Here is a 27500-nt window from a genome sequence, read left to right on the forward strand (position 1 = left end):
GAAATAATTGGAGCCTTCAAATTCACATTATCTTTTTAATTATATGCTATTCTCTTTTTTTTTTTGAGAAAACTGTCTTAGATTAATGTCTGTCTTTCATTCAGTGTGGGTGTGAAGCAGGAGGAACATGATGCTCTGCTGGTGGAGGTGCAGAGGCTCGAGGTGGAGCTGGACAAAATCAGACAAGACCTGCAGGGTGTTTTAGGGTGCAAGGGCAAGTGTGAGCAGCTGGACACACTGCAGGAGAGCGTAAGTAACGCAAATTTTGACTCCTGTATAGACTTTAAAGGAGTTCTATGCAACATTAGGAGCATTGATACAGCAGCAAACAACAGGCACTGTGTAAAGATATAGCAATGGTGTCCTGAGCAGAGAGTGATGTCACATTTATTTTGTGTGTGTTAGGGTTCATACAACGTGTTTGTGGTACCTGCAAAACTTGAATTAGACACTCAGAAATTTAAGCCCTTAAATACCATGAAAATCAGACATTTTTTAACTTGGTCCTAGTAAAAGTACTTGAATATAATTAAGAGAACAGAATGATGCATTATTTTATAAAATGTTATAGATAATTGTTTTAAACTTGGATGCAAAAACAGCCGTGGTTGCAATTACTTGCTATTGCTGTATTGCTTTTGATTGTAGAATGCCAGAATGCAGTCTGTATTCATGTCCTGGAGCAGAATGAGGCCACTGTCTTTTGTTTTTGTGTGAAAAATGCAAAGACGGCATAAAAACGGGACTTTATAGCAGCTTAATAGTGCTATCTCTGTGTAAAAAGGGCTATAAATCTGCTTTAATTGTGGCATACAGGACCTTTAATCAATCCTTGATGTAATGCAAATAAATAAATAATTTTTCCTGTCATCCAGTTTCCACTACATGTTTTTATTCATTACATTCCTGTGTGTCGTCTTCACAGATATCAGCCCAAGTGTCCTCCCAGGTTCGTAAGGAGTTGCGGGCCCTGTTCTTTGGCAGTGGTGGGCCAGGAGAGGAGCAGGGCGAGGTGCCCGAGTCTCTGATCCTCTGGCTTTCCCAGCGCTACGTGAGCACACCCGACCTGCAGGCCTCCCTGTCCTCAATGGAGCTGAGCATCCTGAAGAACGTGTCCCAGCAGCTGGAGCTGAACCGGGCACAAGCTGTCACTGAGGCCCAGTCACAAGCAAAGACCATCGTTCAGACCATAACCGGGACTGTCCAGCACACTGCTGCCGCTGAGGGACTGACAGAAGAGGTAATAAACGTACACGTCTCTTGTCAACATCATCACCCTTTTGAAATGTTTGTTTTCGTTGGGTTTTAGGCTCTTATTTAATCTTTACCTTTTGTGGTGTCTGCTCCAGCAAGTGAAGGTGATTGTCCAGAATGCTTTGAGACTCTACTCCCAGGATCGAACAGGCCTGGTGGACTACGCCCTGGAGTCCGGAGGTAAGACCGAAGCCTCTCATCGATATCAGTGAACTGTCAAATCCAAGTCAGAAGTTAACCCTTTATTGGGTGGGTGGGGGGGGTTGGCAAGATAGCTGCTCTGTTGCTCTGCACTGTGCTCTAATGTAAGTCTCTTACGTAACAAGGCTGCGGGCATTAGTCAGGCTTGAGGACAACAGGGTATTAACAGCAAAGCTCTGGCTCCATTGTAAGGCGTGTTATTGAGTAGTCTGTTGACCTATATGAGAGAGTCACTTCACTGCCAGCCCGGATTTGAGCCTAGTGGTTCAGGAGCACCCCATATAATCACAGCCACCGCACTTTGCTTTGAGACGTGGACCTTCATTGAATTTTTCCTTGTTTCCTGACTGTACGCTATCGATACAGGCTGAAAAGGTCTTTACAAAGAAGAAAAGAAAGAGCAGTACTTTATCATCTCTCTAGAGGTTTACGCACACATACACACACACACACACACACACACACAGGAAGTACACATACATCTACATGCATTTCTCTTTGATTCCCAATTTAATGAGCGACTGCCCCCCCAGATAGCAGGCTTGGACATTATGACTGGCTTGTCTTCACAGATATGCGCTGTGATTTTTATTTAGCTATGATATTTTTATTAATAGTATGTTTTCATTAACAAAATTAACACTGGTTACAGACTGACTGAACTCAGGATTATATCTGTCAAATCCATTTGGCTGCTCAGTAAAAATATTTGACTATTTCTTCCTTTTCGTAAAGAGTTCAAGAGTTTAAACTGGTAACAGCGACTTTCACGAGCTCTCTGAGCTTCTGTGTGCTAACTACAGATTGGAAATGTGCAACTGTTTTTGCCGACACTAGATATCAAACAAAAGCCAGAAACCATATCATATTAAGCTGTTTTGAGATGTAAATTTTGTCACTTCTAAGCAGAAAGCAGAAGATAATTATGTCAGAGCCTGACTGGGCAAAGCCTCGCTTCCTCCGAGCAGCTGCCTGCATCTCACTGATTTCAGATCAGATTCCTGCTGGAATATGTCCACTTGTGTTTTTGAAGCCTTCATGGGGAATTATATATTATAGAAGGTGCTTCTGTTCTCCATTAGTCATTTCATGGCTGCAATGACAGCCCAAAGACACGGAGATAAGGCAGACCCAGATACACAGACCAGTCAGAGCAGACTGGGCTTTTTTAGGAGGGGGGCTTAAAGAGACACGCACTAAATGAAGCGTCTCAGAGGGTGAATACAGCACAGTGTTCCTGCACGCACAGTATGAGGAAATGAAGGTGGTTTTTTTTAATATCAAAGTATGCGCCTGAAAATGAACATGTTAGGTCCTCTTCAGTAATCATTTAATTTTAAATTCAAGCTTACAGCTTCATCTTAACCTCTCTGTGTGTGTGTGTGTGTGTGTGTGTGTGTGTGTGTGTGTGGGTGTGTGTGTGTGTGTGTGTGTGTGTGTGTGTGTTTGTGTTTGTGTGTGTGTGTGGTTGTGTTCAGGTGGCAGCATCCTCAGCACTCGCTGCTCTGAGACATATGAGACCAAGACGGCCCTCATGAGTCTGTTTGGCCTGCCACTCTGGTACTTCTCCCAGTCTCCACGTGTCGTCATCCAGGTAAGCCTCCCTGTGAGATATCCTCGAGAGACATTAAAACAGTAAAAGGAGAGGTTCACAATTTTTTGCATCGGTCATTAACAAAGTAAAAGTCAGGTGGCCAGATAAACTTTGAAAACTTGCTGTAAGTCGAGCTACAGTTATAGCTCGATTAGGCCATTTAATTGGACTATTTTAAGTCCAGTTTTAGTCAGACTCAATAATTCAACTTTTTCTAACATCATGTAAACTAACTGAATTGAAAGCAAATTGAGATGGCAGCTCCTTAGGACCAGTTTGAATAGGAGGAATAATTTCTGCCAGACCTGTTAAAATTTTCATCAGGGTACATATTGTTTTAAGACGGACTTGAATATTGAAAATTGTGAACCTATTCTTTAAGCTTAATATTAAAGGTTTAAAATAGGAATTAGTAGGAACGCTTTTTCAAAAGTCTTGGCTGCTGTTATTGAACTTATTTAGATATTTTTCCCTCACTTTCTGTCCTCAGCCCGACGTATACCCGGGTAACTGCTGGGCGTTCAAAGGCTCTCAGGGTTATCTGGTGATCCGGTTGTCCCTGAGGATCCTGCCCACATCCTTCTGTGTGGAGCACATACCCAAGGCCCTGTCGCCGACCGGAAACATCACCAGCGCCCCACGCAACTTCACTGTTTTTGTAAGAAAGATACAAAGAAAAATACAAAGAAAAAAAATTTACAACTGGGCACAGTGATAAATGCCGGTTTTCACTGATGTTTTTTTGCATACAGGGTCTCGATGATGAGTACCAGGAAGAAGGGAAGCTGCTGGGGCACTACGTATACGAGGAAGATGGAGAGTCACTGCAAACCTTTCCTGTCATGGTAACTTAGAAGTATTTCACCTCTGGAAAAATGATCTTTTCATAAAACTAGGCTGTCTATGCAGCAGAAACACTTTTGAAATTGGTGCTTTATGAGCAGAGAAAATAGAGAATAAGACTTTGGGATTCGCTTTTGCTCAAGAGGTTGAAAACCTACAACTACCAGGCTGTACTGTGCTGCACCAGACTAATACATGCTCCCACTGCTGAGTGACCTGTTCGTTCAAGACAACATCGGCCAGCTTGCAACAAACTATCTTGTTTTACAGTTAACAGAAAGCTAAATAAAACATGTAACTGAAAACATCTGAGGTGAGAAATAGGCAACGCACGCAGTAACAGAATCTTGGATAATATTTGTACATACATTACATTTTACATCAGCACTGCTTAGTTTTACTGTTTGATCTCTTTCCTTTTTTTTCAGACTGTATTTACTATGCAGTAAACAGTATTGTGCCTACTTCTTGGAGACAAACTTTTGATATTCAAGGCATTAAAGAAATTTTTCTTAAAACTTTTGTGTATATTTGATCAGCACTGCCTAGTTTTGCCTTTTGAATGGGTTTCGTCTGAGTTTCAGAGAGACAGAGGCGAGTCTTTCCCTTGATGCACTTCTATATTCTTTGGGTTCGTGATGGTGGGATGGGTAGCAGGTGATATGAAAGTGCATAAGTACAGCCTGTAGGTCTAGCAACAGCCCAAGAGCCAGCAAAAGTTTCGCCTAAGCTGGGCACCGGTGAGATGGAGGGAAGTGTTCCACAGTTCATTTAACACATTCTTCCCGCATTGTTATGATACAAATCTAGTTGAAGTATCCCTTGTAACCAATCAGAAATAAAAATCAGTTGTCTGCCAGTGTGTCCTGAATATTTCCCTTTGTTTCTTTTAGGAGCAGAATGACAGGGCCTTCCAGATCATCGAGGTGCGGGTGCTGTCTAACTGGGGTCATCCAGAGTACACCTGCATGTACCGCTTTAGAGTCCACGGAGAACCTAGACCTCAGTGAACCAACCGTTACCGTACACGCTCATATATGACATATCACCCTATCTGTACATAGCTCTCGCCAACTTCTTTGAAACGGAGGGGACTTGGCAGTTTTCTGTGGACATTTTTGTACGAAAGAAGACATTTAAATTGTGGATTGCTAAAGGAATATGGCCGGACTGAATCGTGAACATGTGTTTTGTAATATTGAAAGGATCACAGAAAAAGTCTGAATGGGGACTGTTGATGATCGCAGAAGAAGAGAACCACGGAAGAAGCTAAAACTCCCAGTCCCCTTTTCGTAAGAAGGCCTCTTGCACTGAATCAGCCTGTGAGGGGCGGCAGGCTCCACTGAGCGGACAAATCCATCCCACTCTTGGCACCTTCCACTCCTACAGGGAGGTGGATGCTTGAAATGGGGGATTGCAGACTCATCTCCACCATTTCCTCACACACTGCATCTCAGTCTGATTTTGGTTTGTGTTCTTAATTCACGTGTATGTAACTTTGATTTCCTGCTAGTTTAATATTTTCAGGATCAAAGCCACAGTACCTTTCTCCCATGACGCTGTCCAGGTGTGTCACTGACTTTAACTGAGCCGTTTGGGCAGCCTGCAGGACTGGACCACGGTCACAGCGGGCGTATACTGGACATGTAAGATTCACTACATTCAAGACTCGGCATCATGCATCCACATAGCCATATTTCTTTCTTTTGGAACTAAACATGCTGCCTGCGGACAGGCTCTGAATGTTTCCTCAACTGGAGGCTTGATGCAAATTATCCTTTAACTTAACTGCAACACTATATAACCACTGACCTGAGCTCTGTGTGTTTACACCATTAGAAGGCAAGTGTACATTAGACAAAATATGTGTATGGTTATGGATGGATTAATCTAGCATGTAACTCCTCCCAAACCATACTCCTTAACTTTTACATGCATCATGGATTTACATCTCTCTAAAGGTTTGACTCCTTCACCAAGATTCACTCAAATTACTAATGACCGATGTCGAAAGCTAAATAATAATCACTATTATTTAGCTTTCTTCATCTTACTGTTGAACGCTAAATAATATAACTTTCCTGTAGACAAGAGTGTGATTTTACGTTTCTGTTTTACAAAGAGGAGACTGTCCGTCTCCTAGCTCAGTTCTAAACGTCCTCCTCACGTGGGCTCCCTCTACTCTGAAACCCTGAAGGAATGTAATCTGTATATTTCATTGTTGATAGCTGGTCCTTTATGATATCTGCTTTTATCAGTGTTGCTTTATATAAATCATCCTGTCATTATCATAATTATTATTGTATTACTACCATTATTTCTACTGTTACTCATTGTGTTGTTTTGGTTTTTGTTTTGTTTTCGGGGGCGGGGGCGGGGGCGGGGGTTTGTTGATGATGTCAGAGGATGCACTGCAGAGAAATGTTAGAGAAATGTTTTCGGCACGGGTCTTCACGATTTGTTTTAAAAAGCGGCAGGTGTGTGTAGTCATTAATTTAGTTTGCAAATATGGGGAAGCCTAAAATGTTATGTATAAAAAATGTTTTGTTCACAATCTTATTTATTAACAAGTCAATTAGTGACTGCAAGATATGAGTTACTGCAATGTATATTTTGTCAAAAAGCTCTTCAGTGCATTTTGGAACCATCTTGGGACTTTTTTTTTAAAGATAAATGGCTATTTTCGTTCAGTCATGAGATGACTTAACTGCTTTGGAATATATTCCAATAAAGACTTTAATTTTGAAAAACTTCTCTGAATACTATAGTAATGGCTAGTGAGGAAGATTGTTCTGCTTTCTTTAGCAAAAGTGTTATGTTTTGCTTTTTTATTATTGTATAGATAATAACTTTTAACATGCAATATTATTTTTTGGTTTATCCTTACATTTAGAGCCGATAGTACCAGATCTGACATGTAGGACTGAACTTTCTTCCTGGTATAAGAGCAGTGTTAGCAGATCAGGGGTTGTACTCACAAACACTGTGAGAATACTTTTAGAGAGCTCCTAACTTGGCTGAAACATTTTAGGCAAGGAGTGATTTAGGAAAGGTCACAGCGTAACTTTGAGCGAGGAAGGGACAAAGACTTTTAAACTTAGTGAAGAGGTGTAGTGAACACTGCTGCTAGGTGTGATGTGTTCTTTTAACAGGTGTGATTGGTTGTCCTTTTGTGAGCCTGGAAGGTGTGGACACCCAATGGAGATGAAATGAACTTCATCACAAGAAGAGACGGTGAAAGTGCTGTATTTGTTAGCTGATGGAAAGGTGAGACAGACCAAGTGACACCGCTGCTGCACTGGTTTATTTTCAAGTTGCAAAATATTTCAGTTTTGTCATCACTTTGTTTATGGCATTATATTGTCTTTGAGCTGACTGGGAGATGTAAACAAATCTCTGTTAAGATAGACCACAAAATCATCCCTGTCAAATCTCATCTGTAGCATTTTATTATCTGACTGTCATCCAGTGTTAGAATATTTGTCTTTTCACCATATTCTCCTCAGATTAAGGAAATTTTGAGGCTCTTAAAAGTCCTCTTCCTTACTCCTAACAGTTTTTCACCTTAATGGCCTCATAATGGTTAAAACGCTTTGTGAATATTTTTATCTCTACTAGGATCTACTCTTAGCTTTAAGCGGAAATTCTTCGAAAACACCATAATTCTAAGACTTTTTTTATGATTTTGTCACTTGGAATATCTCTTGGTACTAGGAAGCTTTGTGAATATGGCCCCAGAAATCTAACTAAACAAAGCAAAAATAAAGCAAAAAATACAAGATAACTAGCAGTATGAAATAAGAATCCCTCAGAATAACATGAATCACATGTTTGTTTGCTAGATTATGGCTTTTGGTACTCTCATAGTCCTGTCTATTAATTTGAAAAGGCAAAAGGCCTTAACTAAATAAGCATGTAACATCCTTTTAGTAATTACAAACTAATGTGTAACTTATCCATTTAAGGTGTATAGGGGGTTCTTATAGGCACTGAAAACCTATGATAGGATTTATTAAAAGAGTTGCAGTCAAACAGTTTGCAAAACATACTGGGAGAATCATACTTAGTCTTAAAAATACCTTTCAGAATACACTATATAGAAATGCCGACATTGAGTTAGTATTAAAATGTATCCTGCTTTTCCTTTAAGAGTTTACAGTGAAGCAAATTTGAAATCATATTTTGTTTCTTTGTTCCAGCATCGATAGGTCATCGTGCCTGTATTCACAGCGGCTGATCTGCTGCCCTCTGGCGACCAATACCGGAACAATGGAGGGAGAAGCGCTGTTTGTTTGGCACTATTCAGGTACGTTTTAGGTCATATTGTGCAACCAGTAACCAAGCACACAAAAAGAAAACACCCCCAAAAAAGACAGCACTTTAAAATGATGTAAAACATAAATTACCAAATAGCAGGTCAAAATGTTGTTGGGTCGATATAGCCTACCTTTCCTTTTATTTACATGTTGCAGAGACTTTATTTAACTAAAAACATACACTAAAAAATCAATCACAAAAAAAGAGAAGAAAAGGAGGATGACTTTGCACATTTAGATTTGTGAAAATGAAATTTACCCTGAGCTGAATAAGTTACCATGGCTTTTAAAATAAATGCAATCTTTGAGATTTAGTTTTACACAGTGACCAGTCTTCCTTAAAATATTTATTTCCACGTATGATCAGATCTTAAATGAGTGAGGACAACTATAGCACAAATATATCCGTGTTTCAGATTTAGTTCCACAAAATGTAAATTTTTATCTGCATCATTAAATTAAAAAAAATAACATCAGAAGGGTAGAAATTGTGCGAAATCTTAAAATTAATCTTAGATCTGGATAGAAATGCAGAATCTACTGATGAGTTTGCTTTTGTTTACACCGGAAGTCAGAGGCATGACTACTTCCTTGGCAACCCAGCGAGCCCCTGGCAACCGCAAGAGAGAAAAGGCGGAACGATAATGGCGAAGATAATCGGTGCCAAAAAGTCACTTTGGCAACAAGTGTGTGAAGGTAAAATGGCAACATTATGCTTGCGATTCTGTGAATTAAAAATATGAACGTAATAGGTGTTTTTTGTTTTGTTTAATTTGTCGTCTAAGAGTATGAAGCCGAGCAGCCCAGTCCTCCCAGTGCTGTGTGGACAGACAGCAGCTCAGTGAGCACCCAGTTCTCCCAGTACAGCGCCAGTATACACTCCCCAGTCTTTTATGGACTCACCACAGCCAAGGTCAGCTTATCTTTCAGCTCATTTATCCCTGTGTGGTTATAATTATGGTCCTCACTCCCACACCCTACCCTTATTGAAAAAAATGTACTGTTTCCATTTTTAAATTGATTGAATTTTCTTAAACTATATAACAATATATAACTATATATAAACTATAAACTATACAGACCATATAAAATTATATATAAACATATCTAACTGTTTTTTTTACCGAAAAAGAGGAAGGATACAAAAAAAGGAAATAATACAAAACAATACAAAACAATAAATTGTACTATAATCCCTGTAAACACCTGGTGAATGTCAAATCCCTTCTTTGCCCTTGTACCTTATGAAAATCATATCCTTGTACATTTTTTTTCATGTTTAAACATTGCTTCAACTTAATATTTAAAACTATTCCATAATTTTACACCACAGATTGAAGTACAAAAACTTGCTTACCATGTGGATCTTTTAAATCATTTCTTAAAACCTGTTTTTTAGACTTACTTTTATGTGATGTCATCTTTTAATTTGTCTTTTAGTTTATCTTTTAATTTATCTTTTCATTCTGTCTTGATCCTGATTATTATTATCATTATTATTATTATTATTACTATTATTATTATTATTATTATTATTATTATTATTATTATTATTATTATTATTATTATTATATTGTGTTTATCCTAAATCTTAATCTTGTGTTTAATTCTACCTTAGTTCTTTGTTTGGCGTTATTGACTATTGTTATATTGCCTCTGAGGTGTCTTGAGTCTGCGTTGCTTCGTTTGTCAAACTCTGTTTTTAAATGTGCTGTGTAAATAAAGTTATCATTATTAGTATGCTCTGAAGTAATCAGCAGTGGTGTTTGATTAGGTGTTTGTGGACGATGATCCTCTGAGAGACTTTGACCCTCTTCTCTGTCACCCTGCTCTCGCCGGCTACTCTGTGTTGGGAAAACCTCGTCATTCAAGCCAGAAGCGCCCGTCAACAGCTGAAACTACATCACTACCACAACTACATGAACGTAAGATGAGTGGGCTTTGTCCTGCAGGGTCCAACTGCCGTTCTGGTCTATATGTCAAGGCCGTAACCATAGAGTCAACACCGGGGAGGGGTGGCTAAATCTGCCGTAATTTATGTCTACTTTTACAGTTTCAGCATAAATTTTGTATCAGTGTTTCATTTCCATGCATGTCCTGTAATATTTTATCACTGGAAAACCTGAAAAAGCCATGGAATTTCACAGTCATATTTTCCAGGCCTGGAAAGTCATGGAATTAGTAAAAAATCATTGAAAGTTTAAAAAATTATTAATTATGGGCTACTTGCCGATAATTGAAAAACATATACACATATATTTTGGGTCCTTGAAATGTCTTTCAAAGGTTATGAAATGTTGTCATATTTTGTCTGTGAGGGTGTCAGGAAACCCTAACTATTTTAAATTCAAATTAAACTTTTAGTAGCCTTCTAGAATAATAAAGTCATTATCTTTTTCTGTCCTCTACATACAACTTGCTGCAATAAAAATGACTGATTCCCACCCCTATGATATAGCACACAAACACAGTTTAGATTATAATATCTACCTTGCCATATATTGTTTTGTATAAATGTATGTTTGTGTGTTTTTGTCAGGTCCTGTCACACGTTTTTTGGAGAAGAGAGTGTTTCCAGTGCTGCTGCCCGGACTGGAGGCTTTACTGAAAGAAGCACAGAAACATGGTTGTTTTGAGGTCTGAATTTCTTCTTAGAAACATGTAACAAACTACAGGTGGCCAATGTTGTTAAAATAACTAGAGATTAATTTAAAACCCTAAAGAATTAAATTAATTTATGTGTTTGGATTCACAGTCTGTTGAGATAACTACTGTAATATGTACACGTTTTTCTTTTCTAATTACCCAGTAGAATATTAAGTAATTTAAATGTACTTAATCCTGACTAAGTACAGCATTAAAATTTTACCCATGGCTGCATCAGTAATACTAGTCCAAGAATATAATCTACAATAATATAACGTAGAGTTTTAATACTTTAAGTACATTTAACATGTAATTGAGTATTTTTACATTTTCATTTTTTTACCGTTTCACATGTAATGAGTTTAAGTAATGCTGAGTAATTCCTCCGCATGATGCATGGCACTGATTATTTTCTTTGTGTTGCAGAGGGAAAAAACGGCATTTAACCCGTGTGACTTCTTGACAGAGTGGCTCTACAAGTAACAGTCCACACACACACACACACACACACACACATACACACACATACATCTCTCTCTCTCTCGACTGTGTAATCCTCACCTCACCCCATCAGTTTCCTCAAATGTGTTTTTAAGTGCTATGTGCAAAAAAAACTGTGTTTGTGTGTCATGCTTTTTTGGGGTTTTTTGTCCTCCTTTCCTTTTTCATCAGCCACAACCCCCGCAGGCGAGAACAGGTCCCACTGAACTTCCATGACATCCCTTTTGTCAAGGACTGGCTCAGCATGCAGTGAGTGTCCTAAATGTCACCCAACACACGCACGTGCAACAGCTGTTTCCTTTAAATTCATTGTTTACATTCATTGTAAGAAAATCACACAAATCTGTGTTCAGCCCAAAATTTCAAGGAAAATAATTATACAAAAATTAGATTTAAGTAATTAAAACTCATAAATACGCTTATTCACAGATACATGCTGTATTTTTTATGCAGCATGTATCCCCCCCTTTTTGTCTCTTGTCAAATCTTTTCTCTTTTTCTTTTTCTCTCTGTCTTCAGTCCCAGGCCTCCCATCCCTCTGTTTCTGCTGCTGAGCGAGGATCAAGCCGCTCTGCTCATCCAGGCTTTCTGGAGGGGATACAAGGTATGCTGGATTATTAAGAAATAGGGCAAGGAATGCAGACAGACACAGGTGAAAGAAAACTAATTACACAGTTTTTAAAAGCCTCGAAAAACATGGAAAATACACATAAGCATATAAACTCTAAAGCTTAAGAAAATAGGATTTAAAAACTCTTATCGCTTGACATATTTGAACGTAACTTTAGCTACGCCTGGGCTTTTCCAGGCTGACCAACTCTAATTACCACCTCCCAAACTCTTCAGATAGATTTAAGAAGTTACAGAGTGGAAATTTTGAAGATAGAAGGCTTGAAGGAACCCTGTTATTACCCAACACACCACAGTGAGCACGCCTGCCTATGTGTGTGTGTGTGTGTGTGTGTGTGTGTGTGTGGGTCTGTTATCCTAACAAACAATAGGCGCCCTCCTGCGTGTGCATTGGCCCACAGTGCGATCTTGTTGTATAATCCCATCCCACGGAAAAGTCCCTCTTCCACAGGGGACTGCAATTTCATTCAGCAGCTTGATTATGTCATCAGTGATGGCGGGATTTAATTCCTTCCTGTGTGGGCGTTGTGGTCTGAAGTACTCTGTGCTGAGATATAAATAGACATAAACAGACACTACCAGAGGCAAGCGGCAGCAAATTCTCCACGCTCACACACAAAAAAGCCCAGTGTTGTACTTTGTAGGAATTTAAGAAGAGGTTGTGTTTTTTGTTTGTCTCAGCAGAAGCACTTATTTTTTCGTTTCTTATCCTTCGTGCTTGTGAGAGGATTCAGCTTCAGTGTCGCTGCACAAACCATTGAGACAAAAAGATGCCAGCTGTGCTGTCATGTACAATTACGTTCTGTTTGAATGATCTGAACATTTCTGCATGTAGTCGAATTTGTGGGAGAGTGCGCAAAAAGAAGTATTGAATGTGTGTGTGCATGCATCCATGTTTGGGCTACTTTTGCACCAGCAGGGGGCAACACTTCCTCTCTTTTATTTGTAACAACAACCAAAAAAGACTGCTCATGGGGTGGCAGCAGTGAGCCGACCGCCTGTCACTCCTCACTTTGTTTACCCTGAACTAAGAGAGGTTCACTAGGGCCGCTGATAGCACTGCAGCCCAGAGCACCCGAGGGATTTAGAGGAAGAAACACAGCCAGAAGGAGACAGTAGTGAGAGACTGAGAGGATATATCTGGGAGGATGAATCGTAGGCTACGCTAGGAGTATTTTCAGATGGATGGGTGGATGACGAAAGGGAGGAGAGAGGCAAGATGATGTTGCAGAGTGATTTGGGATTAGGAATGGGGCATAGTGAGGGAGATGAAGATTCGGCAACATCTGTAGAATAGGGAGCGAGATGCAGCCTCTGAGAAGCACTGGGAGGCTGTGAACGCAGCACAGTCAGGGTCCAAAGTTGAGGGTGTGCGTCTGAAGATCATGACTTATTCAAAGTACATAGGGTGGAGATATTTTGGGTAGGCACTGAGGCAAAGTCCTGACGGGCGTTGTGGTGTGTCACGGCTGCTGTTACCTTGGCGCGAGAAAAAAAGCAGTTAACAACTCAGCGGGCAGCGGAGCAGAGACAAGGACATCAGCAAAAGCAGAGTCATCTGTGAAGCACTGATGCACTGAAAAACTCCATTAGTTTCTGTGTGTGTAACATCCTGTGTAGCTGTGAGGCAAGCAGCTAAGGCAGAGTCATCTGTGAAGCAATGGCGCACTAAAAAACTCAATACTGTCTTGCATTATAAGTGTATCCTTACAAAACTTTCATATCATGATGTCATGGTTCGCATATTTAGAGGTTCAGTTTCTGGGATTTACGGGGACTCCAGAAATGCAGTATAATACACAGTACTGTGCAACACTCTGAGGCCACCTTAAACTTTGTTATTTTAGCAAGGTTATAATGATCATACACATTTATTTATCAGTAGTCTCTTTACTGATATACAATCACAACATACAGGAAATATATATACAGTATTCATAACTCAAGTATTTCAGAATAAAACAACTTCAGCAGGCTAAAGTTGCAATTATTTATTTCTACTTGCATGATTTGAACTTGTGTTTACACCAGGTTGCAATCGAGACATGTCCAAAGCTCAATATTGATTGTTTAACCTACCTTTTGTTGTGGTTGTTTGATTCCATGTTTTACACCTAATTCTGACTTCAATTCTCTGTTTCACACTAAATATTGACATTAGTCTGAAGAAGCCATTTTGTTCTGACTTTTTGTGTTTTAATGTATTCTACATGTTCTCTGTATTCTTTGTATCTTAAAAAAGAGACTGAGAAATAAATATAACCTCATAACTTTGCTAAAACATCAAATCTATGGTGGCCTAAGACTCTTGCACAGTAGGTATATTTTCTTCTGTGTATAATCACCACATAAAGGAATCGTGTTTTTCGTTACCTTTGAATAAGCCGTTCATATCTACATTAAGGGAGCAGGCCCTTGTCCATGGAGTCAGCCATGTTGCACCACCATGTTTCTACAGTGGCCCAGAGTGGACAAACCAAACACTGATTCTGGAAAGGGTCGTTCATGTCTGGCACCTGAGGTAGCAGCCCATCCATAACACGCAGTGTTAGATGTTTTCTTTTTTAAATGAAATGCTGTATTCTCATTTTTTTCCCGCCTTAAGTCTGGGCGTTTTAACTGGGTCTGTTTGTTTCGGGGAGGAAGAGACCTCTGCTGATAATTCGGCTCCTGGTAAAAACCTTCTGAACATCTGAATCTTAAATTATCAGAGAAAAAAAGGTGATCACACATAACAGGTTCTGTGCAATCGGCCCTTCTCTGATGAGCTTTACAGCACAGGAGAAAGACTGATTTGAAACATGAAATTGCTTAATTCAGTGTTTTAATCACATAGTCCATATGTTTTGGAGAGGAAGAGCCCTCTGCAGATAATTTATCTCCCTATAAAACTTCCTGGACAATGAACACTAAAGAAATTCTAACCAGGAGAAGACTCAGCTGGTTACAATCTGCAATCTTCACCACTAGATGCCACTAAATCACCTTAAATCTGTTTAAATCCTACACACTGTTGCTTTTAATATCTATGTGAACACTATCAGGCTATATTTCACCATAATCTGTCCTAATTGTTAATTCCATGAGAATATTTTTGATGGTTTATAATAGGAGTTTAATAGGATTATGGGATTTTGCTGTAGAAAAACACACACACACAAAAACATTTGCCTCAGTGATGAATTTAAGTTCTCTGTGATGTTTTTTAATACTTCGCTTAATATGTTAACATGTAGATATCTGATATAATAATAATAATATTAATAATAATAAGAGCTTAATCCAAAGTGCACACCTCTACCTTTGTCAATATGCTCTATTCTCTCTACCCCCTCTCTCTTTCCCCTCACTCTTACACTCACTGCTGTTATATAACCTGCCTGACGCAGCGCTGACTGCAGAGGGGGTGTGTGTGAGTGTGTGTGTGTGTGTGTGTGTGTGTGTGTGTGTGTGTGTGTGCGTGCGTGCGTGCGTGCGTGTGCGTGCGTGCATGCATGCATGTAAGAAAGACAGACGGACTGAGAGGCAGGAAGCAGGGAAGGCAGTATTTTTGTACCTTAGAATTTTATCCCTCCATTATTAATCTCTGTAATCAAAACATATGAGGACTGAAGAAGAGTAGCAGTAGAGATAGCACACACGTGTGCGCGTGCGCGCACACACACACACACACACACACACACACACACTAATTCACATCTACAGCCCAGACAATGTGATTGTTGTTTGTCTCATGTAAAACTATGAAGAGCTGCTCGGTCTAAACATATTACATAATCTTCTTTACACTGTGTGCCTTAGCCCAACTCTAATCCATTCATCCATGCCTGCTACTGTAATGCACACATATGTACATGCACACACACTCTGCTGTTCATTAAGGCTTCTCAGGCTCTCTTAGGTCTGGTCAGCTGACTTGGAGTAATGTGGCTGCTGTGTAATGAATAGGCATTACAATTAGGCTGTCAGTGTAAGGGTATGTGGTGAGGCAGAGGAGAGGGCTTTTATCAAAATCATTTCTGCTGATCTATTAAGCATGCACACACTGTGTATGGCCTTTTCCTGACCATAGCACAGCACTGTCCTGTGCAGCACAGCCTTGTCTAACCTAAGCAGGTTAAATGTGTAAATCTAACACAGGTGAGACAAGATGTTCGTTATTGGTTTTCTTCTTTTACTCCATCATCAGTCATCAGATTTGATTCTATAGTTTTTGTTTGTCTATTTAGAGAACTTAATACTTCAACATTTTGGGAAATACACTTTTTTGCTTTTGATGAGAGTTGGATGAGAAGATTGTTACCTCTTTCATATTTGTCCTGTAAATACAAAGCTAAAGGCACAGACACACCAAGTGGAATTAAAAAAAAAAAACTAATGGCAACGAAGGCTGTTTACTTTCCTCACCCTGTTTCTCTGGTGTAATAAATAAAAAGAAGCGCCATCCATCGTGAGTGCACCAATTGGCGCACACAGCTGTCAATCATGACATCAAACTCCCTTTTTATAGCTTCAGATAACTAATTAAAACCAAAATTACCAGAAAAATAAACATCAGTGTGATAAGAGCTAACTAAAATGTCAGAAACCATTTTTGGGGAAAAATGTATGTTTGTACTTTGATATTTTAGTTCGGCCCATGTCCTATCAGCTAACATTGCGGGGGCATGGTTTGTGACCTATTCTGCAGCCAGCCACTAGGGGGTGATAAGAATTTAGCTTTACAGTCTATGATCCCGACATGTCTGAGGAAAGTTTTCTTGGGCTAGCAGGTAGGACTTTGTAGTGGCAAGACTCGTACTCGTATCGTGATACAGGGTTTACAATAAAATATATCTGTAATGCATTGCAATACTGCGAGCAAGGTGATAAAATGCAATTTATTTTCTAATTGTCAATGCCAGTGGTGCATTGCATTGATGTAAATTATTGATTAAATGCAGGGTTTTTCAGAATCAATAAAGTATCACAAACATAATATGATATTTAAGGGCATTTATATTACACCCCTACTAGGAAGTCCACTTATTGTCCAAAAGTAGGACACTGTGAGAACTGAGTATATTCCACATGACATAAATTAATAGAGCTGTTTGAATGACTCTCTCTCTCATACACACACACACACACACACACACACACACACACACTCACACTCACACTCACACTCAGGGAGCTGTAGAGTCAACAGCAGAACTAGGTCTGCGATTCCAGCTGAATGATCCGAGGGCAGTGACAGATGAATGGTTTGAATTGATGTCCAGTGTGTTAAGTCAGTGACAGGCCACGTGCAGTGACACTCATGCAGAAAATATGTCACAAGCACTCAGGACGTTCAGTAGCCGGTGGCTCTGCTTCATCCTCACTTTCCTCTCCTGCAGAGTGGCTGTAGAGGCACACTTTCCCAGAATTACATGGAGTGTTCGTATTTTAAAAGGCCTCCTCAGGTAGTCATGTAATATCCACTATCATGAGTACCATAGAGAGTATTTTAAGTGTTGTTGCAAAGCAGAGCAGGATCACAGTGCAACCACTTCCTGTGCCTTTGTCTACAAAGGCATGAATCAGATCACAGGTTCCTCAGCTGGTTAAACCTCGCTGGAAGCATCGATGGACCGGTGGGTGGATGGGGTGTGAAGTGTTGACGGAGCAGGCTGTGGTGGCTGTGTCTTTGTGCAGCCTGTCAGTGCGCCTGGTGATGTGACTGCAGCCAGTTTGTCCAAACAGGAGCTATTGTGCTGCTGCAGAGTGTGAGACTGGGAGAGGAGCACGGTCTCACAGGCAGCTTTGCAAGGGAAGGCAGCTTGAAAGGCTGTGCAGCAGAATTGAAGTGTGTGTGAGAAAGACGGCACCATTTGTGTCATTGTGTGGTTGTGTGCATTTTTGTGGGTGCGTGGTGGTGAGCGTGGGGGGGCACTGCTTCTGCTGCTGGCTTTGAGAGATGGAGGAGGATGCAGTCCCTCTTTTTAGTGTTTTGTGCTTTTTTCAATGTGTGAATGTGTATTCTTGCAAAAGTGCTTTCGCATGTCAAATAATGCGTGTGAATGCATGCGGCCTTACTAATTTTCACTCTGATCTTCATGCATACTCACGCAGCATGAGACACATGCGCAGACATCAGTGATTACCGCCACACAAAACTGTATTATCAAAGGTTCATAAATAAATAAATACATAAATAAATCAGACTTAATTTGTATTGCACTTTTCATACAAAGGAAACTGTAACACAAAGTGCTTCATACAACAAAACCAAAATACACACACACAATAAATAAAAAGGAAGACTTTGTAATTAAGTAAAGTGCTAAAATAAGAGGACTCATTAAAACCAGGAACTGAGGAAATGTGACCGCAAGTGAGGAAACACCAGAAGCAGTTTAAAACCTATCAATAGAAAGATAAAAATAAAAGATAAAATAAAATAAATATATAAATAAAAGTAATAAATATAAATAAATAAGTAAAATACCCTAAAAAGCGAATGAAAGGTAGATGAAAGGACAACAAAGTAGAATAATAAATAAATATGTAAACAGGCAACAACTAAATAGCCAATAATAATTCAAACCAGGAAAAATAGCTCACAAAACAGAATTTGGTCTTCTCAAATCATGTTCAAATGCATATATTCTCACACTCAACATACAGATATGCACATGCACACAGCCTAAACAATACCTCACCCCTGCTAATCAGCTGTGCTGATGCACACCGACAGGCCTCAAAATGCTCACGCACACACACACTCAGCCCGGCTCTTTGTCTACTGCTGTCACACACAAACTGGCAGCCTCCTGTGAAAGCATGTATATTAAAAAAAAAAAAAGTCATCTTTCCAAGAGCTGAGACTTGGATTTTGTCTTTGTGTGTCCCCTATGGTAAAGCATCGTCTCAGGGGTCCCATGGCAGTAAATAATCTCTGCCGTTTAGCAGTAGTTGACAGCAGCAGAAGAAGAACTGGAGGTATAACGCTGCTGCGGGACACCAATGGAAAGTGACAGAGTAGAAATGGCCACACAGACACAAATATAGACACACACAAGCGATGGTGAGCAAACATGACAGACTCCAACCGCCCTCCCACCCCTCCTGACCCTCACCCCTCATTTCCATTTCTATGGTTTGCTCCCATCAGCAGAGGGGCTGTTGCAGCACTGTGACACCCGGTGAATTAACTATTGGAGCCCGCTAGTTTTACCCATTCCTCAGCCCATCGCCAGGCTTATATAACAGGCCCACTTTCATACCCACTGCTAATAGCAACACTATTGTCATCATTCAAGCAGTCGAAGGGAGTGGGAGGAGTAAGAGGAAAACGAGATTGGAGAGAGGAGAGGTGGGAGAGAATACAGAGTAGAGAGGAAAGAGATGAAACATCTATGTGCTGGAGAATGAGAGAATTAGGTGTTGGTATTAGAGATAGCGTCTTGAGTGTGAGGAGAGGGAGAGACACACCTGAAGAAGAGAGGGAGGAGGAGGCCGAATTAGTGGGAGAATAGCATTAGAAGAGAAGAAAGATAAAGAAAGTTCTTCAGGGACATTTTCTATTCAACTAAAACAGCAAGTCTGTTTTGTAATCTCTCAGGAAAGCCAGCAGCACACACACAACAACTACAGGGGTTTTCTCCCAGAACAAAAGCTTAACTTATGTTAACTACAGAGTAGACAGAGAGACAACAACAACTCATAACAGCTGGAGTTCATCTCTGCTTATCTCACACTGCCTTTTCATTTATAACTCTTACTTTTTTTTTTTTACTTAATTATTATTATTATTATTATTATTATTATTATTATTATTATTATGATTACTATTATTATTAAGGTATTATATATGTTTTCTGATTCCTTAAACCTCAGACACAGGGAGGTCCAAACCTGACAGAACAATCGAAAAACACATTAGCATGCAGTAAATATTTTAAGTAAAGTCAATTTATCACTTTACATGAGCACAAATACCGAGCAGAAGCACTGTATGAGTATGAAGTATCGAGGTAACAGTGTCACCAGTAAATGAGCCGCTCTCACTGTTTAATCATTCAAGTAAAACAGAATGATACATTAACTAAAAAACATAACTGAATCTTTAAATGGGTCATTTAAGAAAACAACGGCAACTCACTCGCACTTATTAGCTCGCAGCTTAATTAAGTTATTGATGGTGTTGCTTATGTGTTTTTATGCATGTGCTGCATTCACGAGTGTGCTGTGGTGTGTGTGTGTTTTAGATCAGGGCACGCCCAGATGTGCAGGAGCTGCGCCAGTGGCAGAAAGAACTGAGAGAGAAGCGTGACATTGCCAAAACTGTCGAGCAGTTCTGGTCCCAACGAGAGAGCCGAGGTGAGGGCACACACACACATGCACACACACACTCCCATGGTATCACTGAATGCCAGGCCTCAGGCTCGCTGGCAACACAATACCATTGATCTTGAATTTTCTCCTTTGGCCGACAACAGCTGCTGGTTGGCACGCAGGATGCCGGCACACATGAGCATTCACATAAACAGGCTACAAAGTTATCAACCTATACAGCACTATACACACCAATATACATAGAGATACAGTACGCAGTACAAACTCACGCAGTTACACACATATCAACTGCAGAGATACAGTATTCACTCCAGCAAGGCTTTGAAGTCAAAGCACAGAGATGAGGGGAGCAGTGACACAGAGAGTGAATGAGGGCAGAGACAGAGAAGAGACAGAGGGGAGTGGGTCGGAGAAAGAGGGAGAAGATTGGAAGTGAAGGAGAGAAAGAAAATGTCTGCAGGGTTCAGGGTGTGTTTGAGTGACAGCAAGATAGAGCAGGGGATGGAGACTGGGGAGACGTGAAGAAAGAGAAGAGATGCAGAGCGAAGAAGGAGGGAGATGAAGACAAAGAAGGATAAAGTGTGTGTGTGTGTGTGTGTGTGTGTGTGTGTTTGTACTATGCGCACATGAAAGACTTAGCACAGCAGCTGAGAATGCAGGCCCATGTCCAGTGTGACTGACTGGCATTAGAGTTCAATGAGAGTGACAAAATTTTGACCTTGAGCGCACACACACACACACACACACACACACACACACACACACACACACACACACACACACACACACACACACACACACACACACACACACACAGTGCTACACTGTTCAAGTGCTTTCCATCCAGCGAGTTTTAACCCCTTGTATTGTTATGTAGTTACAAGAGGGTACATGAATAGACCATGGCAAATTAAAAAAAAACTCTCTCTCTCTCTTATATATATATATATATATATTTAACAAGGGAAGTAAAATGCATATACATACATAGAGAATTACAAATAGCTTGTTTCACAATCACATGACTATTATGACCAGCGAAATTCAAATGGAGGGCACATATCATCAGAAAATTAAAACGCATGTTGGACGTGATCCATACAAAAAAGAAAAGTGATTTTTCCCATAACTCAACCATTTGATGATGATGTGAGGGCAACGTAGTTCGCTGATGTCGGTTTTGTGTATTTCGGTCTTTATGTTACTAACATTACTTACGTTACATGGTGAGCTACCAGACGTGTAAAAGAGTCAAGTGGGCTATAAATATTTTGTATTGGTCCGCAACTGAAACAATTGCTGTCTTGTTTTTGGCCAGATGAGTAAACGTGCTTAAATTTAACTGTCTTTCGTATTTCAACTCTGTGCATGGATGCATCGCTACCAGGCTAACATGACCATCTAATGTTAGCTTATTTTCGCTACTATTTTATTAAAAATGTCTTTATACTTTTAATGACAGACTGTCCTCGTCTCTCAGTCAGATCCCACGTCGCTCCTCCACATCACCAACAGAATATGATCACTTTTGGCTCCAAAAAAATCAAGTGGGTGATGGCTGAAATGCAGAACTTAAGTCTTCAAAACATGAGTCCACAAACCAGCGGGTGATGTCAAAGTAACTACTTTGTAAATTCATTATCTTTATACATTATCTGTAAACAGGCTCTTATGAAAGGGGTGAAAGTGAACCAAACAGCACAGTTTTTGGCCAGAAACCAAAGATAAGATAAGATATTATAAAACTCTGAGAACTGAGTGGATGTTCAGAGTTTTCTGTAATTGTGCCCCTAAGCAAGCCCTCTCACATTCACATTGTCATGTGATGCATTCATCCCAAAAAAAACTGATTATAGCCACTTGAAATAAATGTGCATATGGATAATGACGAACACACACGCTCCAACTTGCACACTAAAGCCGGGTGTCGTAGCATCTCTGTTTTTGTCACCCACAAACAATGATGCCCCCATAAACACAGGTTTCTTCCACACTGACACATTCACACACAACAAAGGCGCTCACTGCAGCCGCCGCGGGCCGACGAACATTCTTCCACCGGGGTGCCACAACCACGCTGTGCTGCTGCTGCTAACTGCCGCTACTGCTGCTGACCTGACATTTTAGCAGGGGGCCTGGGGATGTGTGTGTGTGTGTGTGTGTGTGTGTGTCTGTTGTAAGAGGGTGTGTGAGTCTGCCCAGACTGTCCTGAATGGAAGCCATTTTCTGACCTCTTCAACAGAATCTGAAATGGTTGAGACGGAGAGAGAACCAGAAATGTGCGAGCTAGGGGCAGGCAGGGAGCGGAAGAGATTGGTGCTGAAGTTGCAGTTTGTTTGCCTGTTGTTGTTTTGGGTGTAACGAAGCAAGCTCTGCCCCCCAGCACTGACAGATAAATGACCCATGTTTGGGATAGAGACCGTGGTAGAGAGAGAGGGTGAGTGAGGGAAAGAAATTATTTAGGGAAGCCCCCTCCCTACTGTATACATGCTCTTTAAGTTGACCCAGCAACAGCTGCACGCGTCTCATTTGACCTGAGGAGACCGGCATTATATGTCTTCTGCCATTTCACAGTCTGAAATCAGAATTAGTCAGAGACGGAGAGGAAAACAAAGGGGAAATAGCAAAGTGACCCAGAGAGCAGACGCATGATGATACTTCAAGGTCAAAAGGTCATGGCTCATGGGGCAGGTGCAGCGCTCAACAGCTCATGAATCACGACATGACTGTCCTTGACGTTAGCCTGACATGTACCATCAGTTCAAACGCTGCTAAAACAGACTAGTTAGCTAGCCTGGAAAAACACCTTTCCTCCTCATGGTAATATTAGTAATAAGTTTCATATCAAAATGATATAAAAAAATCCATAGAAAATAATGAAATTAAACCTTTTAAACCTTAAATTGGTTTGATTTCTTTCAAAAACATGGAAGAAGGCAATATGCAACTAATAAAGAAATGATCCAGAAATAAGCAAGAAATTGGTGGAAAGTACAAGAAAATTACCTAAAAATTAGCAACAAAAACAAACAAGCAACAACAAAAGGGGAAAGGAAAAAAAGGACATGACCTGAAAAACCGCTTAAAAATTATTGTACTTCTGTAAAAAAGTAAATGAATATTAAAAAATAATTAAATATATAATTATGATAATAACAAATGTAGTTTTCTTTTTTAAAAACATAATTTTCTAAATCTACTAATTTCTTGCAATTTGGGGACATTTCTTGGCAAGTCGCTTATTGCCTTTTTTCCCCATGTTTTTGAGAGAAAGCAAACCAATTTGCTCCAGTTTCAAAGAGTTAAACAGTTATATAATGTAGTTGTCCCCAAGACAAGTTACATTCTGCATTTTTATTACCATCAATTATTTTAAAGAGCCTCCACAACTAGTTTATAAATATTGTATCTTAAATAGAGACATGCATTTTTAGATAAAAAGGTACTAACAAGCAGCATCGGTGCAGATTGTTGACGCTACAGATGGTACTGATGCACCTCAGAGAGTTTTCAGAACCACAGTTACAGTCATTAGCTTGTAAATAAAGCAAAACAACTCTCCCCGCCATCTTTTCCAATCTGTCTGTGCCTCTTGTTGTATAAATATGGCCAAATATAGCAATCTATTCATCATAGCTTCACTTCCATAATGTCAAAGCCATTGCCTTTTAGCAGCAGATAACAAAAGGCCACCACGATGGCCTTGCAGCTGTCAGTGAAAAAAGTGTCATGCTGAATCATGGTTTGTGAAACAGATTTCAAACCAGGCCTCATTAAAATAGTTATCTGTCAATAATCACCCAGTGCTGGACCGAGGAAATTTGGTGCCCCCCTGCATGTTTCAAATGTGTTGTATTTATTATCAACAAGAAGAGTTAATAAGTTAATAAGAAATCAACACAAATAAACCACTTAGCTAACAAACAGGTACAATAAAAAAAACAAACAATTAAATAATAGAATATGTGCAAATCTTGTCCTCCTCTCTTTTCTTGCACTGAGCCCCAGATGGCTTTTGCCTTTCCATGTTCTCTTACTGTAATGCTCTCCACATACTCTCCACTGTGGTCGATTTTTTTTGAATGTTAAAAAGTAAAGGAACAAAAAAAGCTTACATAAGGGGATAAAGGGGGAATTCGGTGTCCCCTTTGGGCTGCTATTGTCTCCTGTAGCTGCAATTGTGATTTAGGGCAGCAGAACATTTATTTTTCAGTGTATGCCTTTAAATACCAGCATAATGTACTCACCAAAAAACAGGCAGCTAAAAGTATATTAAGATATGCTTTAAAGATAAAAATAGGAGTCGCAAACAGTTCTTTCCAAAAGGTTATTCTGATATTTTTCACTGCACTGTGTTTGCTAGAAACAGAAAGTTGTGCAAAAAATCTATAAAAAGTCTAAAGTATAAAACCTGACAGAAAAAAAAAAGCCTTTTGGGCATGTTTTGGTAAAACACTCACAGGAGCACTTTGAGTGCTTTTGTATATCAGTCATGACAATTTTTTTTTTTTGAGAACAGTGTTAAACAACAGCAAAACTGTATCAAAACATCCGTTTACAAACTCATACAACTTGTGCAGTATACTCTGTCCATTTATAAAGGTTCAGTACTTCAAAGACACATGTATTTTAACTAAAACCTTAGTATCTGAATTTGAACTGTAAACCATATCTATGCTCTCCTCAAAGCCAGAATCTAATAGCCCACAAAGTTATTTTTTTAAATAACTTTTTTATTTTACAGAAATGCATGGTTTGGAAAGTACTGAGCAAACTACTGGATAAATGAGACTTGCATTATATTGCACAAGTCATGTGAGTGTTGGTAAACAAATGTCTTGATATACTGTAGTTTTTTGTTGTTGTTATATGTCTTCCCCAATCTATTAATAATCACAAATATTTTTTCTTAACTAATTAAAGGTGACACGGCGTGACTAACTGATATACACATGGTCATTTTGTAGGTGAAGTATTCCTTTAATTGTCTGTATGACAATTCTGTGAGATTTTGAAATTTTATTCGATTTTTCCTGAATTTTAAAGGCACTTTTAAATACAGCTGTTGGCTCAGTGGAGTGCAGCAACATGTCCGGATTTTCAAAAATAAAGCTTAGTGTTGAGATATCAAGGATACAGTTCTTGTTTGTCTCCAGTGGGATCCGCAATGACGGATCTTCCAGGAAGCCCCCAGCCCGGCGAATCCGATGTGTCCATCCAAGTGGTTTCCCCCACCCCCCAGAGCACTGTGGTCCACACCCCCACCCAGCAGATGACCCCTGACGGTGTTGAGTGGCTGACCCCTGGCCTGCACAGCATGGAGAAAATGGCTTCTACATAATTGGCAACTGATTCCCTGGCTGTATCCCTGCATGGGGACAAATCCATGACTGCAGCGTCTTTGTCTTTAAACCTATGTTAGACTGGTGGTTCTGTTGACTGTAATCACTAGCTGTGTGAACAAGGTTTTTCTGGTGTGTAAAGGCTATTAAACTCTGTTAGGATTATGTCAAACTGACCAAAGTCGTAAGTCAAACATGCCATTAAAAACGCCTGTAACCAACTGGATATGGCCAGGCAGGGATTTATGGTCGGAGATTCGCGTCTAATTAGTTGATTGCTTTCATTGCCTTTTTGATGGATCACTCCCCTTCACGAGTCTCACCCAACAAATGAACATCATATAGCACGGGTCACGTATTATTACTGGGAGTGAAGCCTTCCATAACAGACTTAATATTTCCTCAGCACCTCCAGCTGATAGCTCACTGGAAGATAACCAAATCGTATTTCCTTGCCTTGTCATTTCCTTTTTCCTTAGCAATACATATCACTCCACAAAAGAGGTTAGAGCATTTCCATTCAAGCCAGGAATCGAGGCCAGAGTGAAAGGTGAGTCAGCGCGCAGAGCAGTACTTTCTATCCTGTTTATCAGGAAAGGAAATTACCCTGTCAGGGAAACAGAGACTAAAATGTTTAAACATCACAGAGATCACAGGTGGGAGATTGACAGCTATTTTACTGAGCAGCAAGCAGGAATATCCTTTATTCTCCTTCAGGCCGTGATACACCAAGCCTGCGGTCGGCGGTCTGCCCACGATGGACTGACGGTGAGTGCCCACGGCCCTCTTCACGTGGTGTGTTTTGCACCGTTGGCCCACGTCAGCTTTTTTAAGGCTGATTCAGCATGTTAAATCGGCGGCGACAGCCATGGAGGCCGTCATTGAATGAAATCCCAATGATTGGCCATAGAGTTTGGCGTATGAGAAGAGAAATAGACGTGCTCTTAATGGAAACATTTCCTGATAGGTTGTGTTTTGTTGTTCACTGGTGCACCGTAAATATGCCTTGCTCTTTCAATATTGGGTTGGGTTTTTTAAGGTTGCAGGACGTACCACTGTGACGAGGGCCTGGCAACCGACCAACTGTTGGCTTGGTGTGCCACGGTACTTAGCGTAAACATTATAAAAAATATGTGTGGTCAAATGTTTCACAGACCATCTTGGCGGGCAGTTTGAGTGATCGGATCACAGTGCATCTTTGTGGTCATTTACACTTGTATTTAGTGCTGTCCACTTCTGATTGTATCACCCAAAACGCATGTTAATACCAAGTGTAAACAGAGCCTTTGTGGATTAAATGTTAGTTTTAGTAAGGTTAGCTGGACATTACACTCTATTTACACAATAAATGTTTTTTTTTAACATGAGTTCATGTATATATTATAGAAAAAGCAGCTTATTGTCATGAGGGAAAAAGAAACTTTTTTACTTTTTACAAATTTATTAAAGTTTACACCATATGTACTTTTGCTTCGGTAGAAAAGTAATGTCATGTTCTGTCTGAGATTGGATACATCTAAGCTCTGTATTTTTAACACTGGGAAATATGACATAATGCAGTGTACTATAAGTAAAATTCAGTGTTAATGCATATTAAATTGTCCTCTCCACTGAAAAAGGTAACAGTCTAGTAGAGATGGCAAATCTGAAACATTTCAACACTTTCATACCATTGTTTTGAAATGTTTCAAAACCTGTTTGCTCAGCATTGGCATCCACAGGCAGAAGCTGACATTGCAGTTATCATTTAATTTTTTGATTGAAAGCTCCCTTTTCCCCAGCCCAAAAGGCTATAGGCGTCATGCAAATTCAATCATTTATTTAGTTCTTGTATGTGGTGACTGTTTCTTA

At 39.9% G+C, this 27500-nt stretch overlaps 2 protein-coding genes across 6 annotated transcripts in view; both read left to right on the forward strand.

Moving 5' to 3' along the window:
* sun1b (Sad1 and UNC84 domain containing 1b) overlaps positions 1-6642 on the forward strand; it is a 37677-nt gene extending 31035 nt beyond the window's left edge. For all 4 annotated transcript variants that reach the window (XM_042505627.1, XM_042505625.1, XM_042505624.1 and 1 more), the window contains 7 exons: positions 105-249; positions 926-1240; positions 1350-1434; positions 2934-3049; positions 3540-3707; positions 3802-3894; positions 4786-6642. In XM_042505627.1, coding sequence (XP_042361561.1) covers positions 105-249; positions 926-1240; positions 1350-1434; positions 2934-3049; positions 3540-3707; positions 3802-3894; positions 4786-4902 — 1039 coding nt within the window. In that variant the 3' untranslated portion in view covers positions 4903-6642. The remainder of the gene's footprint in view (positions 1-104; positions 250-925; positions 1241-1349; positions 1435-2933; positions 3050-3539; positions 3708-3801; positions 3895-4785) is intronic.
* Positions 6643-8833: 2191 nt separating this feature from the next.
* Positions 8834-25648, forward strand: iqck (IQ motif containing K). 2 transcript variants are annotated; one of them, XM_042504126.1, is made up of 9 exons: positions 8834-8904; positions 8994-9121; positions 9983-10133; positions 10748-10845; positions 11281-11333; positions 11527-11604; positions 11875-11959; positions 20220-20331; positions 25464-25648. In XM_042504126.1, exons 1-9 carry the CDS (start codon positions 8853-8855, stop codon positions 25646-25648), a joined length of 942 nt encoding a protein of 313 aa, XP_042360060.1. In that variant the 5' UTR covers positions 8834-8852. The 2 variants fall into 2 exon arrangements, with proteins under 2 accessions (XP_042360060.1, XP_042360061.1); XM_042504127.1 differs by having other exon boundaries at positions 25447-25571.
* The last annotated feature ends 1852 nt before the right edge of the window (positions 25649-27500 follow it).

The sequence above is a fragment of the Plectropomus leopardus genome, chromosome 17, assembly GCF_008729295.1.
Source record: "Plectropomus leopardus isolate mb chromosome 17, YSFRI_Pleo_2.0, whole genome shotgun sequence".
In the NCBI taxonomy this organism is placed as follows: Eukaryota; Metazoa; Chordata; class Actinopteri; order Perciformes; family Serranidae; genus Plectropomus; species Plectropomus leopardus.